This window comes from Globicephala melas, chromosome X, assembly GCF_963455315.2.
Source record: "Globicephala melas chromosome X, mGloMel1.2, whole genome shotgun sequence".
In the NCBI taxonomy this organism is placed as follows: Eukaryota; Metazoa; Chordata; class Mammalia; order Artiodactyla; family Delphinidae; genus Globicephala; species Globicephala melas.
The window spans coordinates 1,062,904-1,084,907 of NC_083335.1; the positions used below are offsets into that span (position 1 = coordinate 1,062,904).

At 39.5% G+C, this 22,004-nt stretch overlaps 1 protein-coding gene across 1 annotated transcript in view; it reads left to right on the top strand.

Annotated features, from left to right (window-relative positions):
* The window catches only part of F8 (coagulation factor VIII), a 120,354-nt gene that overhangs the window by 45,121 nt on the left and 53,229 nt on the right, over positions 1–22,004 (top strand). Inside the window, exons 13-14 of the mRNA XM_030850233.2 lie at positions 6,541–6,750; positions 17,507–20,603. Of these exons, the coding sequence (XP_030706093.2) occupies positions 6,541–6,750; positions 17,507–20,603 (3,307 nt within the window). The remainder of the gene's footprint in view (positions 1–6,540; positions 6,751–17,506; positions 20,604–22,004) is intronic.

The following is a 22,004-nucleotide window of genomic DNA, read 5'->3' on the forward strand; positions in this document are numbered from 1 at the left end:
TTATTTTTAAAGGATAAATCAGACACACAGTTTTCATTTACCCAAACATACATAAGCCATCCTTAATATGAAATGTGCTCAATCAGTAAATTACACATGAAATACAAAGGGAATGCAATTTTACATATGTAAAAAACTTGCCAGCTATAACAATTTAACAGTCAAATTAATCACGACATTGTACATTTAAAAAAAACCCAACATCTTTTTTTTGCAGCTTTATTGAGGTATAATTGACAAATAAAAATTGTACATATTTAAAGTGTACAACATGATCTTTTTGATATTTATTTGGCTTCCCCTTCCCTCTTATCTTCTCTCCTCCTTCCATATTATACGTTTCCACTAATCATTTTGTGTCCAGTAGCCCATGTTAAAACATATTTTTCTATGATTATATAATAATATATAAACACATATATGGGGCTTCCCTGGTGGCACAGTGGTTGAGAGTCCGCCTGCCCATGCAGCGGACACGGGTTCGTGCCCCAGTCCGGGAAGATCCCACATGCCGCGGAGTGGCTGGGCCCGTGAGCCATGGCCGCTGAGCCTGCGCGTCCAGAGCCTGTGCTCCGCAACGGGAGAGGCCACAACAGTGAGAGGCCCACACACCGCAAAAAAAAAAAACAAAAATAAAACAAAAACATATATGTTGTATTAGTCTGCTAGGCTTGCCATAACAGAGTCCCAGAGACTGGGTGGCTTCAACAGTAGACATTTATTTCCTCGTAAGTCTAGAGGCCAGAAGTCCGAGATCAAGGTGTCAACAGGATTGGTTTCTTCTGAGGTCCCTCTCCTTGGCTTATAGGTGGTCTTTCCTTCGTGTGTGCACATGTCTGTGTAGAAATTTCCTCTTATAAGGACACGAATCATACAGGGTTAGGGCCACCCTAATGACCTCATTTTAAAGAATTACCTGTCTAAAGACCCTATCTCTGAATGCAGTCACATTCTGAGGTACTAGGGCTTAGAACCTTCAACATATGAATTTGGGTGGGAGCACATATGTGTATGTGTTTATATACACACACAAGTCAGAATGGTCAAAAATTTGATAAAAAAATGTCAGTCTCACTACAGAGAAATGCAAAATAGAATACCATTGCGGTAACAATTAATACCTGTCAGACTGGCAAAATTATAATATAATTATTACTAGTGGGCTTGTGAGTAAAAGAGTATTAGCATACAATGCTAGTGGATAGCTAGCACAGTCTTTTTGAAACCAATCTGATTGAAACCGTTAAAATTAAAAATATATGCGTTTTGCAGTTCTGGTTCTGTTTAAGATGGAATCACCCTGTCTATCCTACTGAATGATAGTTAAGGATTGTTCCATACAAAATGCATGGAGCAGCTATCTGAGAACCCTGAAAAGTAGTTGGCAGCAGGTAAATTGGGGAAGGAAACTAGAAAGATTTAAAAGCATGCAGATTGGAAGTAAAGAAATAAAACTGAATATGACATGATTATCTACATAGAAAATCTCAAGATCACCACAAAAAAGCTCCTAGAACTAATAAGTGAGTTTAGTCTGATTGCAGAATACAAGTTGACATACCAAAGTCAGTCATATCTCTATTAACAATAGCCAACTATTGGAAACTTAAATTACAAAAATAATACCATTTATAATAGCTCAAAAAATGAAATACTTAGGCCTAAATCTAACAAAACATGCAGGATCTGTACACTGAAAATTAGAAAACACTGATGAAGGGAATTTTAAAAGACCTAAATAAGTGGAGAGACATGCAACTTTCATGGATTGGAAGACTCAGTAGAGTGAAGATGTCAGCTATTCCCAAATTGATCTATAGATTTAATGCAATTCCTATTAAAATCCCAGGAGGATTTTTTTTGTTGGTAGGGAAAAGTATATTGTAAAATTTATATGGAAAGCCAAAGGCATTAGAATAGCCAAAACAATTTTGAAAAAGAAAAATGGAATTGGAGGACTCATATTACCTGATTTTAAGACTTACTATAAAGCGACAGTAACCAAGGTAGCATTGTATTGACAACGATGAATGACATAGAATATATAGTGCAGAAATAGACCCACACATATATGACTAATTGATTTTTGATGAAGATGGAAATGCAATTCAATAGAGAAAGAATAGTCTTTTCAACAGATAGTGTTGGAACAATTAGTCACCCATATACAAAAAGATGAACCTCAACCTAAATCTCACACTTAAAGATTAACTTAAAATGGATCATAGCTCTAAATGTATAATGTAAGGGCTTCCCTGGTGGTGCAGTGGTTAAGAATCCGCCTGCCAATGCAGGGGACATGGGTTCGAGTCCTGGTCCGGGAAGATCCCACATGCTGTGGAGCAACTAAGCCCGTGCACCACAACTACTGAGTCTGTGCTCTAGAGCCCGTGAGCCACAACTACTGAGGCCATGTGCCACAGCTACTGAAGCCCGTGCGCCTAGAGCCCGTGCTCCGCGACAAGAGGAGCCACCACAATGAGAAGCCCACGCACCGCAACAAAGAGTAGCCCCCGCTCGCCACAACTAGAGAAAGCCCGTGCACAGCAACAAAGACCCAACACAGCCATAAATAAATAAATAAATAAATTTATATTTAAAAATATAAATGTATAATGTAAAACGACAAAAAGTTTCAAAGAAAACATAGAAGGAAATTTTCATGACCTGGAGTTAGGCAAAGGGTTCTGATAAATGACACCAAAATCAAAATTAATAGAAGGAAAAACTTGATAAATTGGATTTCATCAAATGAAAAACTTTTGCTCTACACAGGATATTGTTAAAGAGAATGAAAAGACAAGCCACAGATTGGTAGAAAATATTTGCAAATCACATATCCATATGTAAACTCTCAGACTCAGCAGTAAGAAGACAAACAGATGCCTAATAATGTGCAAAAGATTTGAACAGACACATTACCAGAGAAGATATATGGAAGGCACAAAGCATATGACAAAATACTCGCATCATTGGCCGTTAAGGAAATGCATATTAAAGCCATAGTGAGATACTGCTCCATGTCTATTTTAACAGCTAAAATAAAACAAAACGGACAATATTAAATATGCTGGCAAGAGTGCAGAGCAACAGGAGCCCTCATGCATTGCTGGTGGGCGTGTACAATGGTTTAGTCACTCTGGAAGACAGTTTGGCAAATGCAAATCAAAACCACAATGAAATATCACCTCACACCTGTTAGAATGCCTGTTATCAAAATCACAAAAGATAACAAGTGTTGCAAGGATGTGCAGAATGGGAACCCTTGTATATTGTTGGTGGCTATGTAAGTTGGCACAGCCATTATGGAAAACAGTATGGAGGTTCCTCAAAAATTAAACATAGAACTACCATATGATCCAGCAATCCCACTCCTGGGTATTTACCCTAGAGAAATAAAAACTTAGGTTCACACAAAAACCTGTCCATGAATGTATACAGCAGCTCTATCCATAATTGCTAAAACTTGGAAATAATCAGAGAACCTGGAGCCAGCTCCAAACCCCTGAGCCTTGAGCCAGGGACTGTCTGCCAAGCAGCCCCAGGAAGGAAAGCCATATGAATAGAGGAGAAACCCCCCAAGGATGACTCTGCCAGTCAGGAGGAGCCAATGGCCAGAGCAAATCTGTGCGGAGACCCTGGGAGAATCTGTGCTGAGGACGAGATCCCATTAGACCATCTCTCTCTCTCGCTCTCTCGCTCTCTCTCTCTCTCTCACTCTCTCTCTCTCTCCTCTTTCTTTTGGCTGCACCGCCTGGCATGCAGGATCTTAGTTCCCCTGAACAGGGATTGAACCTGTGCCCACTGCAGTGGAAGCACAGAGTCTTAACCACTGGACCACCAGGGAAGTCCTAGACCATCTCCCTCTTAAATGGGGAGTTTATCCTATCTACATGGGATTTATTTATAGTAATTTGTGTTTCCTTTTTTTCTAAATTTTTAGTATTTTCTCCTTTATTTTTTGATCAATTAAGTGTTTTTAAATTCCGATTTTTCTTTACTATTTTGGGAGTTATGCACACGTCTTTTCCCATTGCGGGGGTAATACCTTTGAAATTTTACCCTTTATACACAGACTGTTGTTGTTTGTTTTGTTTTGTTTCCAGCATTATTAATATAAAATCGTCATATAAAATTGTATAGAAGTTTAAGGTGTATAACACATAGTGTTAGCTAACACCTCCACCAGCTCACATAATTACCATTTCTTTTTTGTGGTGAGAACATTTCATATCTACTCTCTTAGCAAGTTTCAAGTATATAATACAGTATTATCAACAAAATCACCATGCTGATCCCCAGAACTTATTCCTCTTACATAGCTGGAAGTTTGTATCCTTTGACCAACATCTGTCCATTTCCCACACACACACCCCAGCCCCTCGTAACCACAATTCTACTCTCTGTTTCTATGAGTTCATATTTTTTAGATTCCACATATAAGTGGAATCATACAGTATTTCTCTTTCTCTGACTTATTTCACTGAGGATCACATTTCCCTGATGATTAGTGCTGTTGAGCATCTTTTCATGTACCAGTTGACCATTTGTATGTCTTCTTTGGGAAAATGTCTATTCAGTTCCCCTGCCCATTTTTAAAATCAAATTGTTTTTGCTTGTTTGTTTGTTTTGTTATTAAGTTGTATGAGTTCTTTATATATTTTGGACATTAATCCCTTATCAGATACATGCTTTGCAAATATTTTCTCCCATTTCATAGGTGGTTGCCTTTTCATTCTGTTGATCGTTTCTTTTGCTGTGCAGAAGATTTTTAGTTTGATGTAGTCCCACTTATTAATTTTTACTTTTGTTGCTTGTGCTTCAGGTGTCACATCCAAAAAATCATTGCAAAGACAAGTTTCCCTATGTTTTCTAGGAGTTTTACAATTTCAGGTCTTATGCTTGTCTTTAATCCATTTCAAGTTAATTTTTGTGTATCATGTAATGTAAAGGTCCAAATTCATTCTTCAGCATGTGGCTATTCAGTTTTCCCAGAACCATTTATTGAAGAGACTATCCTTTCCCCATTGAGTATTCTTGGCTCTCTTGTCATTTATCAGTTGGCCATATATGTGAGAGTTTCCGTCTGGGCTCTTGATTCTTTTCCATTGATTTATGTGTCTATTTTTATGCGAGTGCCATACTATTTTGATCACTACAAAGATAGTGTAGTTTGAAATCAGGAAGTGTGAGGCCTCCAGCTTTGTTATTCTTCCTCAGGATTGCTTTGGCTATTCAGGGTCTTTTGTGGTCCCATATGAATAGTCATATTTTCCACCAGCGTTTACCAAATAGTTCATTCTTTCTGCTACTGTTTTGGGGTGCTCTCTTTGTCATGTATTAAATTTCCATTTATATCTGTGTCTGTTTCTGGACTCTGTATTCTGATTGACATAATCATCTATACTGCATTCAGACCATGCTTCTAATTACAATAACTTTAAAATATCTTTTAACACTTTGTAGGGCAAGAAACTTTGCTTCTCAATTAGTTGCGCTAAGCTAGTGTCTGAGCATTGCTTAGTGGATTTGTGGGCCTCCACCTTGCAGGTAAACAAATGTTTATTGAATGGATGGACAGATAGATGTATGGAAGAGGCTTTCAGAAACAATTCTGTTTATAAATTGAAATCTGTGTTACTTTTACTTACTTTTTATTTAGAAATAATTTCAAACTTTCAGAAATGCTGCAAGAATAGGTATATATATATAGATATATAGGTATATATATATACCCTTAATGGGTATATATATATACCTTTTATCCAGATTCACTCATTTTTAAGATTTTGCTATTTTTGCTTTATCATTCTCTCTTTCTTCTATATATACTTTCTATTACTTATTTTCAACTTGAGAATAGCTTGTAGATATCGTGCCCCTTTATCTCTTAATACTTCATTGTGTATTTCCTATGAATAAAGATATTTGCTTATATAACCAAAGTGCAGTTATGAAATCCAGAAAATTTAACAGTCATAGAATACATTATCTAACACATTTATACAATAACCTTACCTAATTGGTAGCCAATATTCCAGTTGTATCCATCAGTGCTATATTTTGTAGCATTTCCTCTCTCTGTTTCAGGGTCTAGTTATGGATCTAGTTGTCCTGCTTCTTTGATACCTGTTTCCTTGAATTTGGAACACTAGCAGATACTAATTTTGATCACCAGATCAAGAGTTTTTTTCTGGTTTTTTCCTCCGTGTAGTTATTATTTTTCTCCTTGCAGCTAATAAGCAGTGTATAGGGAGATACTCTGAGAGCATGCAAACGTCCTGCTGCTCATCAGCCTGCCGCCCACCATACAGCATCTAAATCCATCAGTACTGTGATGGTCTGTGACTCTCCACACTTTGACATTGGAACCTAGCTGATCAAGTATTAACAATTTACTTTTTTGAAAGGTATAATGTTATCTCTTCTTGGGAATAAGGTAACGGGCATAACATATAATCATTTCTAATCAGATCATGACAGTCCAAAGTAATACATGCAGGTACTGCTAAAATCTTTTATTCTCCATTCTCTTTACAGGCATCAATGGCTATGTTTTTGATAGCTTGCAACTGTCGGTTTGTTTGCATGAGGTGGCATACTGGTACATTCTAAGTGTTGGAGCACAGACTGACTTCCTGTCTGTCTTTTTCTCTGGATATACCTTCAAACACAAAATGGTCTATGAAGACACACTTACCCTATTCCCCTTCTCAGGAGAAACTGTCTTCATGTCAATGGAAAACCCAGGTTAGTTATTTATATTATTCTTTTACTAACAGTGGTGTTTGCTTCACTAGCCATTCACATGTTCTTTTGCCCACTAGCTTACATTTGGGTAGATACGAAATGGTTCAAGTGATTTTGGTAATTACAAGGCATTTTAAAGACAACACCACATCAAGTATTTAAGTTAAAAGTCTTTGTTCTAAAAAGTGCTTTTACTTGCCATCAGCCAAAAGTTTAAGTGTGTTTACTAAACTGTAGTGGTGAATATACATTTATACATGCAGTTAACACGCAGGGACTAAACGTGTTTCCGTGTGCCTTGTGAACATTGGTATTGCTGGGAAGTACATCATTATCTCCTTTTGCACACATAACATCAAACCACTGTGCAGCCTTCTGGACGAATGTGGCTGTCAGCTTCTCGCCCTCTCTCTCCCTCCATAACTACCGCAAGGCTTTTTTTTTTTTGGTAACATCTTTATTGGGGTATAATTGCTTTACAATGGTGTGTTAGTTTCCGCTTTATAACAAAGTGAATCAGTTATACATATACATATGTTCCCATATCTCTTCCCTCTTGCGTCTCCCTCCCTCCCACCCTCCCCATCCCACCCCTCCAGGCGGTCACAAAGCACCGAGCTGATCTCCCTGTGCTATGCGGCTGCTTCCCACTAGCTATCTACCTTACGTTTGGTAGTGTATATATGTCCATGCCACTCTCTCGCTTTGTCACAGCTCACCCTTCCCCCTCCCCATATCCTCAAGTCCATTCTCTAGTAGGTCTGTGTCTTTATTCCTGTCTTACTCCTAGGTTCTTCATGACATTTTTTTCTTAAATTCCATATATATGTGTTAGCATACGGTATTTGTCTCTCTCTTTCTGACTTACTTCACTCTGTATGACAGACTCTAGGTCTATCCACCTCATTACAAATAGTTCAATTTCGTTTCTTTTTATGGCTGAGTAATATTCCATTGTATATATGTGCCACATCTTCTTTATCCATTCACCCAATGATGGACACTTAGGTTGTTTCCATCTCCTGGCTATTGTAAATAGAGCTGCAATGAACATTTTGGTACATGACTCTTTTTGAATTATGGTTTTCTCAGGGTATATGCCCAGTAGTGGGATTGCTGGGTCATATGGTAGTTCTATTTGTAGTTTTTTAAGGAACCTCCATACTGTTCTCCATAGTGGCTGTACCGATTCACATTCCCACCAGCAGTGCAAGAGTGTTCCCTTTTCTCCACACCCTCTCCAGCATTTATTGTTTCTAGATTTTTTGATGATGGCCATTCTGACTGGTGTGAGATGATATCTCATTGCTTTTGAGAGCACCAGCCCAGTGTACAGGAGGAACAGAGGCCCGGCCTAAATCTAACACACACTGTTGCAGCTGAGTAACAAGGGCTCCTTGTCCCTCCCACCCCCATCATCTGCAGAGGGAAGCACATAAAACTACCTACACACTGTAGTTATTCTCTTACACTTATGGCTTTTCTGGAGATAAATTCTCATGGGGAAATTTCTTGGGAATAAAAACCAATCTCAGCATATAAAAATGTAGATTCACCTTCATACCCAGAAATTTATCTTACTTCAAGAAATGCAGTTTTGTAAGAAGTGAGTGAAGAACCTGACAAAACTCCAGTAACACCTCTGAAAGTATCTTGTTTATTCGTGTTTATGTCTTTGTTATCTGTTTTCCAGCTAAGTTGTAAGGTCTCTAAGGACAGGGACCTTGTTATCTTGCTCATCACTGAATCCCGAATGTTTACAGTGCCTGGCCTATAGTAGACGCTTAATAAACGTTTTTTCGATGAATGAATGAATTAAATACCTGCAAAAATATTATAAAACAGTATGCATAATATGGTTGTAATTGTCGAAACCAAAGAAAGAAAGTGTGTGTGTGTGTGTGTGTCTGTGTGTGTGTCTGTGTGTAGGCAGAGAAAGATATTTAAAATATCAATATTTTGAGAAGCTTTTAAACTACTTTGGTGATCACTTAAATTCTAAAGACAAATTAAAACTCTGCTTTATGTGTCTTGAGGGAAAAGTCTGATCCCTTTTATTTGTCCTTTTGTGTCTGGCTTATTTCACTTGGCATAATTGTCACTCAGCCAGAGTCATCCACGTTGTGGTATGTGTCAGTGCATCATTCTTTTTTTAAAATTTTTATTTATTTATTTTTAAAAATTTATTTATTTTCGGCTGCATTGGGTCTTCCGTTGCTGCGTGCGGGCTTTCTCTAGTTGCGGCGAATGGGGACTACTCTTCGTTGCGGTGTGCGGGGTTCTCATTGCGGTGGCTTCTCTTGCTGCAGAGCACGGGCTCCAGGTGCGCGGGCTTCAGTAGTTGTGGCGCATGGGCTTAGTTGCTCCGCGGCACGTGGGGTCTTCCCGGACCAGGGCTCAAACCCGTGTCCCCGGCATTGGCAGGTGGATTCTTAACCACTGCGCCGCCAGGGAATTCCCTATCAGTACATCATTCTTGCAGCTCACTTTACACCCTGCTTTAACCGCATATCACCACAAAAAGATGATAATTATGTGATGTGATAAAGGCACATAGCTACCACTATGATGGTGATCCATATTGCAATATATAAATGTATCAAATCAATACACTGTAAAGGTTAAACTTACACAGTGGTATCTATCAATTATATCTCAATAAAAAAAGAAACTAGTGAGCAGGTTGGTCACCTGTTTCTGTAAATAACGTTTTGCTGGAACATATACACAAAAGACATACAATTAATTGTTGTATATTGACCTTGTATCTTGCAGCCTTGCTAAATTCACTGTAAGACCTGGCAGTTATTTTATAGAGTCCCATAAGATTTTCTTGTACACAATCAAATTGTTGCAAATATTGACAGTTTCAGCTTTTCCTTTCCAACACTTATGCCTTTTAATTCTTTTTTTCTGTGCCTTAATTTTGAATAAAACTGGTAAGAGCAGGGAAAAATCCCACATATCAGAAGTTTTGATGAGTCATTTTTATTATCAATTATATTAAAATATTAGAAATATTTTCTAATATCCATTGTGACTTCTTTTATTCATAATTATTAAAACTGGTTTACTAAATTCCTAAACATATGGATATTTTCTAGTTTTCTGTTGCTCATTTCGTATTTTTACTTCGCTGTGGTCATATAACATACTCTACATGATTTCAGTTCTTTGAAATGTGCTGAGACTTGCTTTATGCCCAGCATATGGTTTCCTTTGGCTAATGGCTCGTTGGAACTTAAGATGAATGTGTCTTTGCAGTTAGGTGGACTGTTCCATGTATGTCAAGTTGCTTTATCATTTTGTTAAAATCCTTATAAGTTTGCTGATGTTTTGTCTGCTTCTTACAGTTACTGAGAGAACTATGTTAAGAGCTCTACCTGTAATTGTTGGGTTTGTTGTTTCAAAATAAATGAGGCAAAATAAAATCAGGTGCTTACAAATTTAAGATTGTTATGTACTCCTGTTAAATTAACCATGTTATCATTGTGAAATGTCCTTCTTTTTCTGAAGTAGTACTTGTTGCCATAATATCTGCTTTTTCTGAAATTTATGTGCCTCAATCACCTTTATTTTGGTTAATGTTTGTGTGGTATATACTTTTTCCATTCTGGTACTTTCAACCTATCTATGCGCTTACATTTATAGTGTATCTCCTTAACACTTATAGTGCACGTCTGCTGGTTAATTAATTTTATCAGGTTTTGCTTGTCTAAAAAGTCTTCATTTCTCCTGAAATTGTGAATAATATTTGCACTGTGTACATACCAATGAAAATAGCTCTTGGACAAATCTAGAACAGAATGAAGAAGTATCAGAAACACTGTGGAGCACAAAGATGAGGATGGCCAAATAGAAGAGCGTATCAAAAATTTGACTTGTGTCATTCTGTCCCTCAGTCTGAAGCAGCTTGGTGCCAAAGGGGATCCCCTCTAAGGGATTTCTTCCCATGGGGAAAGGACAACAGGAGAACTGTAACACCTCTTGTCACCACCAGGAACACCAGCAGCCTTCACCACCTGATGGACCTGCTTAGAGTCCAAGCCGCTGCCTTCCCCCCAGAGGAGGAGCTGCATCCTCCCCTCAGGGCTTAGGCCTCCCCCAGCACCCACCATCTTCAGGGCTTGAGTTGCTGGTGTGCTTGCAACTCAGAGCCTGAGGACCCCATCATCCCTGGGGCCCATGTTGCTGCTCTACCTTGCCCCTCCAAGCACCAAGACACCACTGCACCCCACCCACCAGGACCTGAGCTGATGTGGCATGCCTTAAGAGAATGTGGACCCCAGCTTCATTGGCGATCTGTGCATGCCTGTGCCTTTGAAACTGGCACCACTACAGCAGATGTGCTCACACTCCAAGCTCAGGAACCATGAACTACACTGTCACTCTGAGCACCTGCACCCCAAACACTGGCACCACCATCAATGCATGTGCATCTCTGTCCCAGAACCCAGCACTGCCATCAAGGCCTGTGTGCTCACATGCCAGACACAGCACCAAGAAGAATCCCCTCAGCTAGGACCTCAGTCTGTGGGTGAAAAGGTGATCAAGAGGACCCCAGCATCCTTTGCCATCTAGGAGGCCAACAACCCTCACCACTACTTCCATCACAGACACTCACAGCCTTGACCATCAAGGACCCTCCACAGTCTTCACTGACATTGACCTCAACTGACAGAACTGCATGGAGACTATGCTGTTGTGCCCTCCCTGGAACTGGAGCTGCTGAACTGCAGAAGAAAGAAAGAGAGAAAGAGGGAGGGAGGCAGGAAGGGAGGAAGAAAGGAAAGAAAGAAAGAAAGGAAGAAAGGAAGGAAGGAAGGAACCCAGAAATCCTGGAGCTAAAGAATATAATGAACGAAATGAAAAATGCAATAGAGAGCTTCAACAACATACTTGATTAAGCAGAAGAAACAATCTGCAAACTCAAAGATAAATCTTTTGAAATTATCCAGTCAAGAGGAGAAAAAAAGGAATGAAGAAAGCCTACAGGATTTATGGAATACCATTAAATTTTTCCAGAGAAGACATACAAGTGACCAACAGGTATATGAAAATGTTCTCAATGTCGCTAATCATCAGGGAAATGCAAATCAAAACCACAGTGAGATATCAGCTCAGACCTGTCAAAATGGCTGTTATCAAAAAAATCACATGATAATAAGTGTTGGCAAAGATGTGGAGAAAGGGGAATCCTTGGGACTTGCCTGGTGGTCCAGTGGTTAAGACTCCATGCTCCCAATGCAGGGGGCCTGGGTTCAATCCCTGGTCAGGGAACTAGATCCTGCATGCCACAACTAAGATCCCACATGTTGCAACTAAAGATCCTGCATGCCGCAACTAAAGATCCCGCATGTCACAATGAAGATCCTGTGTGCCACAACTAAGACCCAGCACAGCCAAATACATAAATAAATATTTTTTTAAAAAGAAAGAAAGAAAAGGGCATCCTTGTGCACTGTTGGTGGGAATATAAATTGGTGCAGCCATTATGGAGAACAGTATGGAGGTTCCTCAAAAAATTAAAAATAGAACTACCCTATGATCCAGCAATCCCACTTCTGGTATACATACAAAGGAAATGAAATCAGGATCTTGAAGAGATATCTGCACTCCCATGTTTATTGCAACATTATTCACAACAGCCAAAACATGGAAACAACCTAAGTGTCCATTGATGAATGAATGGAAGAGTAGAAAGACCCTGAGCTCACCTGCTCTCACAGGCACACCAAATCACAACTATTTTCAGAACAACCATCAGTGGAAAAGACTGGAATGTACCAGAAAAGATCTTCTACAACTAATGTATGAAGAAGGAACCAAACAAGATGGATAGGAGGGGTGGAGTCGCAATATAGGCAAGTTCCATAAACCCAGGTGGACAATCCACAAACAGGAGGATAAGTACCATTGCAGAGGTTCTCCCCAAGGAGAGAGGGGTCTGACCCCATGTTGGGCTCCATAGCCTGTGGGTCATATACTGGGAAAACGAGCCCCCAGAGCATTTGGCTTTGAAGACCAGAAGGGCTTACTCTCTAGAGTCCCAGAGAGCTGTGGGAAGTAGAAACTGTACTCTTTGCTCCGGGATCCAGGGCAGAAGCAGTAATAGGAGCCTGGGTCAGAGCTACCTGCTGATCTGGAGAGTCTCCCAGAGAGGTAGGAGGCAACTGCAGCTCACCCTGGGGACACAGACACTGGTGGCAGCCATTTGGGGAGCTGATTCTACCAGGAGGACACTGGTGCTGGTAAGCACCATTGTGAAATCCTCCCTCTAGCTTATAAGCCTCAGGACCCATCCCTGCCTGTAGGCAAAAGTGCTGAGACACCTCATGCCAAGCAACTAACTGGGCATGGGCACAGCCCCACCCACCAACAGACAGGCTGCCTTAAGATCCCCTGAGCCCACAGCTGCCCCTGGACATGGCCCTGTCCACCAGAGGGCACAGGATCTGCCCCACAAACCAGTGTGCAGGCACCAGACCCGGGACCCCCAGCGACCCCCAGCCAGAGACCCTGGGACCCAGCTTCACCCACCAGTGGGCAGGCACCAGCCCCAGAATCCCCTGGACTCTGGCCCTGCCCTCCAGTGAGCCTGCTCTAGCCTTGGGACCAGCTTCACCCACCAACAGGTGTCACTCTTTGTCACTATTTGCTATCACTATTTGCAGATGACATGACACTATACATAGAAAATCCTAAAGACACCACCAAAAAACTACTAGAGCTCATCAATTAATTCAGTAAAGTTGTAGGGTCCAAAAATAATATACAGAAAATCTGTTGCATTTCTATACACTAACAACAAACTATCAGAAAGAGAAATTAAGGAAACAATCCCATTTACAATCACGTAATAAAGAATAAAATACCTAGGAATAAACCTGCTTAAGGAGGCAAAAGACCTGTACTCAGAAATCTATAAGATGATGATGAAAGAAATCAAAGATGACACAAACAGATGGAAAGATATACCATGTTCTTGGATTAGAAGAATCAATATTGTCAAAATGACTATACTACCCAAGGCAATCTACAGATCCAATGCAATCCCTATCAAATTACCAATAGCATTTTTCACAGAACTAGAACAAAAAATTTTTAAATCTATATGTAAACACAAAAGATAATGAATAGCCAAAACAAAAAACAGAAATATAGATCAATGGAACACGATAGAGAGCCCAGAAATAAACCCACACACTTCTGGTCAATCTACAACGAAGGGTGCAAGAATATACAGTGGAGAAAAGACTGTCCCTTCAATAAGTAGAGCTGGGAAAACTGGACAGATACATGTAAGAGAATGATATTAGAAATTCTCTAAGACCATATACGAAAATAGACTCAAAATAAATTAAAGACCTAAATGTGAGACCAGATACGATAAAACTCCTAGAAAAAAACATAGATGAGACACTCTATGACATAAATAGTAGCAACATTTTTTTGGATCTGTCTCTTACAGGAGATAAAAGCAAAAATAAACAAATGGGACCTAATTAAACTTAAAGCTTTTGCACAGCAAAGGAAACCATCGACAAAACAAAAACAAAAAGACCACCTACTGGGACTTCCCTGGTGGTCCAGTGGTTAAGGATCCGCCTTCCAATGCAGGGGATGTGGGTTCGATCCCTGGTCAGGGAACTAAGATCCCACATGCCACGGGGCAACTAACCCCATGTGTGCTCTAGAGCCCATGCGCCACAACTAGAGAGAAGCCCGCCTGCCACAACAAAAGATCCCACATGCTGAAACTAAGACCCAATGCAGCCAAATAAATAAATATTTTTATAAAAAGACAACTTACTGAATGGGAGAAAATATTTGCAAATGATATGACCAACAAGTGGTTAATATCCAAAATATGTAAACAGCTCACACAACTCAACATCAAAAAAACAAACAACCCAATTTAAAGAATGGTCAGAAAGCCTGAATAGACATTTTTCCAAGGAAGACTTACAGATGGCTGAGAGGCACATGAAAAGGTGCTCACCATCATTAATCATCAGAGAAATGCAAATCAAAACCGCAATGAGATATCACCTCACACTTGTCAGAATGGCCATCATCAAAAAGACAACAAATAGCAAATGTTGGCAAGGAAGTGGAAAAATGAAAGGCTAACACAATATTGGTGGGAATGCAAATTGGTGCAGCCACCATGGAAAACAGTATGGAGGGTTCTCAAAGAACTAAAAATAGAACTACTGTATGACCCAGCAATTCCACTCCTGGGTATATATCCAAAAAAAAAAAAAAGAAAACTCTAATTGAAAAAAAAGATGTGTACCCCAATGTTCATAGCAGCACTATTTACAATTGCCAACCTAAGTGTCCATCAACAGATGGATATATATATATATATATATATATACACACACATACATACATACATACATATATACAATGGAATATATATATATATATGTGTATATATATATATATATATATATACACACAATGGAATACTACTCAGTCATTGAAAAATGAAGTTTTGCCCTTTGCAGCAACATGGATGGACTTGGAGTGTATTATGCTAAGTGAAATATGTGAGACAGAGAAAGACAAATACTGTATGATATCACTTATATGTGGAATCTAAAAAATACGACAAACTAATGAAGATAACAAAAAAGCAGCGGACTCACAGATATAGAGAACAAACTAGTGGTTACCAGTGGAGAGAGGGAAGGGGGGAGGAGCACGATAGGGAAAGGGGATTAAGAGGTACAAACTACTATGTATAAAATAAATAAGCTACAAGGATATATACTATGACACAGGGAATATAGCCAATATTTTGTAATAATGATAAATGGAGGGCATTATGCTAAGTGAAATAAGCCAGACCAAGAAAAATATTGCATGGAATCACTACTATGGGAAATCTTTTTGAAAAAAAGAAAAAGTAGAACTCACAGAAACAGATAGTAGAATGGTGATTATATCATGTTTTGTAATCTTTTTTCCCCTCACTTAATAATGTATTTGATGTTTTTCTATATCACTAAATATAGATGAACATCATCATTTTAAAAAATTGGTTAATATTCCATGCTAGGGATATTGCACTATCATTAAAGAGCTCTTGCCTAATGAAGCCTGAGGTGTGCTCCTACCCACTTGTGATCAGCTGGGCTCTGTCTCTCTCGGTTACTTTGATAGGAACTAGCTCCAGGATTGAACATCAGCCTAAAAAATTAATTAGTTCATTGAAAGCCCCAGTTATATCACTGACGTTGGAGGCAGGTCCATATAGTTGTAGTGCTGATCAAATCTCAAACTTGGCCAGGCGTCTTATGCCTGTTTCGGAAGTTGGAGTGGGAGATTGGCAGCTGAGGTGTGTCCAAGGGAAATATAAGTTAATTTTCTTTGCATCTGTGGTTATATCTCCTTCCTTATTTCAAATTTTATATGTGTGGAATTTCTTATTTTTATTTGGTTATTTATTTTATTGAGTTTTAATCAGAATCAACTCTTCTTTAAGCTCTTGGATTGAAATTTATTAATTAATTACTATAATGTTTTAATTTATTTTTATTCACACATGTAATACAAAAATATGTTCTCCTTACAAAAATTCAACCAGTACAGATATAACTAAAGTTCCTCTTGATCACTATTCCCAATCCCAGGCCCTTCTCAGAGTATGGTGGATGTCATTCTAGACCTGTTTATGGAGTTTCATTTCCCCTTTTCTCAACCAATTACTGTCTTCCTCAGGAAAAGGAAGTATTAGATTTATCTAAGTTATAACAGTGGAATTTTTAAAGTGAAAAACCTTATTTAAATTACTCATTTCAGCTCCAGTTCTGGTCTACTCTGAACCAATATGGTTTTATACCATCAAAAATATGCTTTAAATATCATGAAATTGGGTTTTTGTATCCCATGTCTTCGTATTTTTTAATATACTCCTTTATTTTGGTAGAAGACATTCTCTAATCACTTCCTGAGAATGGCTGAATTAGAGGTAGATATTCTGAATCCTTGTATATTAGAAAATCTCTTTATTCTCATTTCCCATTCGAGTGATTATCTGGCTGCACATAGATTGCAGTGTGCATTAATTCCAGAATGTTTGACCACAGGAACCTTTTCCATGGGCATCCCATTGTCTCATAGGGCTCTGTGGAAATATACTTTGAGAAAAGTTTTCTCTTTGAGGAAAAGCTGTATTCAGTTAAGATTTTGCTTGCAAATATTGTGACTTGATGAGACTGTTCAGGTACCTGATGGATAGCTTAGTAAAGGTGTATTTGTTTTCATTTATGTTTATGCATATACTTTACCACCATGAAATTCTTTTACTCAGATAATCCTGTTCATAGTAGAAATTAATATTGCTAGAACTGTGGTGGGATTTTATGTTATTTGTATCCTAAACCTAAGTCCTGCTCCCTTGTCACCAAAGAGTTCTGTGTGACTAGTAAGACTCTCCACTATTGTGTATAATTACATTTCTCCATTTTTATCCATATATATATATATATATATTCATTTTAAATCGCAGCCCTTTCTTGTGGTCACAAACAGATATACCACAACAGCAGCAATGCAAAACCACTTTTACTACCATTGTTGTACTACTGTTCCATGTGTCAGGGACTTAACCTAACAACCTGCTATATAATGGTACTGAGTAGTATTTTTTCATTTATCTGGGAATAGAAGAGAACCTCTAACACAGATCTTGCTTGGGACCTGGGTTATGAGTAACCAGAGTCTTATTCTTCCTCATCTCCAGGTCTGTGGGTTCTGGGGTGCCACAACTCAGACTTTCGGAACAGAGGCATGACAGCCTTACTGAAGGTTTATAGTTGTGACAGGAACACTGGTGATTATTATGAGGACACATATGAAGATATTCCAACCTTCTTGCTGAATGAAAACAATGTCATTGAACCCAGAAGCTTCTCCCAGAATTCAAGGCACCCTAGCACTAGGCAAATGCAATTCAAAGCCACCACAACTCCAGAAAATGATGTAGAGAAGACTGACCCTCAGTCTGGAGAGAGAATGCAGCTGCTTAAAGAACAAAGTGTCTCCTCTAGTGATTTGCTGGTGCTCTTGGGACAGAATCCTACTCCACATGGATTATCCTTATCTGATCTCCAAGAAGCCAGAAATAAGGCTAATGATCATTTACCTAGAGCAATAGAAAGAAACAAGCGCCCGTCTGAAGTGGCACATCTCACACCAGAGCTCCATCACAGTGGGAAAAGAGTATCTACGCCTGAGCCAGAGCTGCCGTTAAGATTGAATGAGAATTTGGGGACAACTATAACAACAGTAGAGTTGAAGAAACTTGATTTTAAAATTTCTAGTTCATCGAACAACCTAATGACTCCACCAACAATTCCATCAGACAAGTTGTCAGCAGGTACTGAAAAGACAGGTTCCTTAGGACCCCCAAATATGCCAGTTAATTTTAGTAGTCAATTAGGTGCCAATGTATTTGGCAAAAATTCATCTCACTTTATTGGGTCTGGTGTACCTTTGGGCTTGAGTAAAGAAGATAATGATTCCAAGTCATTAGAAGCAGTTTTAACAAATAGTCAAGAAAGTTCACTGGGAGAAAATGTATTATCAGTGGAGAGTGATAGGTTATTTAAAGAGGAAAGAGTTCATGGACCTGCTTCATTGACCAAAGATGATGCTTTATTTCAAGTTAATATCTCTTTAGTAAAGACAAACAAGGCACCAGTTAACTCAACAACTAATACAAAGACTCACATTGATGACCCAGCATTATTAATTGATAATAGTACATCAGTCTTGCAAGATATTATGTTAGAAAGTAATACTGAGTTTCAAGAAGTAACTTCCTTAATTCATGATGAAATGTTTATGGACAAAAATACTACAGCTTTGGGACTAAATCATGTGTCAAATAAAACTAATTTGTCAAAAAATATGGAAATGATCCACCAAAACAAAGAAGGCTCTGTGCCACTAGATGCAGAATATCCAGATACATCGTTCTTCAAGACTCTGTTCTTGCCAGATTCAACAAATTGGATAAAAAGGACCCATGGCAAGAACTCCTTAAGTTCTGGGCAAAGGCCCAATCCAAAGCAATTAACATCTTCGGGATCAGAAAAATCTGTGAAAGATCAGAATTTCTTGTCAGAGAAGAATAAGGTGGTAGTAGGAGAGGATGAATTTAGCAAGGGCACAGGTCTTAAAGCGATGATTTTTCCAAATAGCAAGAACGTATTTCTTACTAACTTGGCTAATGTCCAAGAAAATGATACACAGAATCAAGAAAAAAAGTCTCAGGAAGAGATAGAAAGGAAAGAAAAATTAATCCAAGAGAATGTAGTTTTGCCTCAGGTGTATACAGTGACTGGAACTAAGAATTTTCTGAAGAACCTTTTTTCACTAAGCACTAAGCAAAATGTAGAAGGTTTAGATGAGGAGACATATTCTCCAGTACTTCAAGACACCAGGTCATTGAATGGCTCAGCAAAAAGAGCAGGGATTCACATGGCCCATTTCTCAAAAAGAAGGGAGGAAGCAAACTTGGAAGACTTGGGAAATCAAACAAAGAAAACGCTAGATAAATATCCAAGCACCACAAAGATGTCTCCTATTCCAAGTCAGCAGAAGGCTATACCTCAACGTGATAAGCGGGATTTGAAACAATTCAGACTCCCACTGGAAGAAATAAAGCTCGAAAGGGGGGTAACTTTGAATGACACCTCAACTCAGTGGTCCAAAAACATGAAATATTTGACCCAGGGCACCGTCACACAGATAGAGTACAACAGGAAGGAGAAAAGGGCCATTATTCAGTCATTCTTACCAGGTTGTTCTATGAGGAGTCATGACATTCAAACAAATGGCTCTGCATTACCCATTGCACAGGTATCAGTATTCCCATCAATTAGACCTACAGATGTGACCAAGATTCCATCCCAAGACAACTCTTCTCATCCTCCAGCATCCGCCTGTAGTTATAGCTTTGTGGAAAGGAGTTCTGGGGTCCAAGAAAGCAGTCATTTCTTACAAGGAGCCAAGAGAAATAACCTTTCTTTAGCCTTCCTAACCTTGGAAGTAATTGGAGGTCAAAGAAATATCAGCGCCCTAGGGAAACGGGCCACAAACTTACTCATGTACAAGAAACTTGAGAACACTGTTCTCTTGAAACCAGGATTGCCTGAAGCATCTGGCAAAGTTGTTCATCAGGAAGACTTTTTCCATACAAAAACTAGCAATGGTTCTCCTGCCCACCTGGATCTCAGGGAAGAGATATTCCTTCAGAAAACACAGGGACTTGTTAAACTGAATAAAGTAAATAGACCTGGAAAAGTGCCCTTTCTGAAATGGGCAACAGAAAGCTCTGAAAATACTCCCCCCAAGCTGCTGGGTCCCCTTGCTTGGGATAACCAATATGCTACCCTGATACCAAGAGAAGAGAAATCCCTAGAGAAGTCACAAAAACACAGAGCTTTTAAGACAAAAGACATCATTTTGCCCCTGGACCCTTGTGAAAACAATCATTCAATAGCAGCAATAAATGAAGTACAAGATAAGACCCAAAGAGAAGCCACCTGGGTAAAGCAAGGAGGGACTGGAAGGTTGTGGTCTCAAAATCCAACAGTCTTGAAACGCCATCAAAGGGAAATAACCCTTACTACGTTTCAGCCAGAGGAAGACAAAATTGACTATGATGATACTTTCTCACTTGATACGAAGAGAGAAGATTTTGACATTTATGATGAGGGTGAAAATCAGGACCCCCGCAGCTTTCAAAAGAGAACGCGACACTATTTTATTGCTGCAGTGGAGCGGCTCTGGGATTATGGGATGAATAGATCCCCCCATGCACTAAGAAACAGGTATGGGTACATTGATTATTCCTTTGTCCTACTGTTGTGACCTTTGATTTTACCAGGTGCTGAAACAATAGGAAAGGCACAACCAGCAGTGAGACTCCAAAGATTGAGGAAACTGAGAACCAGATGGCAAAGTCTAGATGAAGCTGAGGAACAAATGCGAGATTAGATGATGACACTAACAATGAGAGTTACGGGATGGTAAACCCAGATGGCATGAAACTCACTCTGGTGGGATGGTGAAGAAGAGGGGTCTACAAAAGGGTAGGGGGTCAGAAACAGCCATGGGGAGCAGGAAGAAAGTCAGCCTCACCTATCAGCCCTATGAGCTGCAGGGTAAGGTTTAGTCTCCTGAGAGAGCCCTGATAGAGGCAGGAGGAAGCAGTGAAGTGTGTGGTAAAGAGATTGAGGATGCAGGGAAAGTTGTTTTCCATAGTACTGGGGATCCAGAGGGCAAAGTGGGAGGATTTGATTGTTAGGGGAGCAGAGGGAGGTTGGGCAGGGGAGAGAAAGCACAGAGACATTTGGAAGATAAACATAAGGAGAGTCAATCAGTCAACCAATATTTATTGAGCACCTATTATATGCCAGACACTTGCATAGACACTGGAGTGCAGCAAAGTAGGAGCCTACATTCTACCTGGGAGAGCAAGGGACAATAAATTAGTAGAAAACTAAATAGGGGAATCTTGGTGCCGTTCAAAAGGTAGACTTGAATAATATGGTAGAGTGACGGGGGTGTTACTTTAGCTGTAACGGTCAGAGAAATTCTCTTTGTGGAGTTGAGACCTAAATGATGATAAGAGGTCAGCTAACAGAGGTCTGAGAGAAGACATTTCCGGCAGAGGGAACAGGAAATGCAAAGGCCCTGAGAATGAAACAAGTTTAGCATGTTTGAGGAACAAAACAGGACCAACATGAATGTAGTGCAGTAAGGAAGTGTGTGCAGGGGTAGGGAGATGAGGTGGCAGAGATGAGCAGTGGTCAGATAATATAGGACCTAGAGGAAGGGTAGATGCTATCCCTCTTCATTAGTCATTGCCACTTCCCAGCCTTGCTTTCTACCTCAAATGAGCCCTTATTGCTGCACAGCAACCGTAGAATATTTCCTGCTCTCCTGGGCCTCTATCTTACATTTTCTGCTTTTCCCCTAAGTCTCCAACACGCTTTGCCCATTCTCCAACACCCCTTCTCACTCCTAGCTGATGCTTTGCACTGAACTCCGCAGACTTCCAACACCACATTTACTGACATCTGTACCAATATACTGTCCAGTTTTGCACTTGATCCCATCCTTTCTCCCTTCATAAAAAATGTTGCTTCAGCAAGTCCCTTGTTCTCTCTTACATCATCAGTTTCTCACCCTCCACCAGATTAGTCTCACCAGCATTGATCAAGCTATTG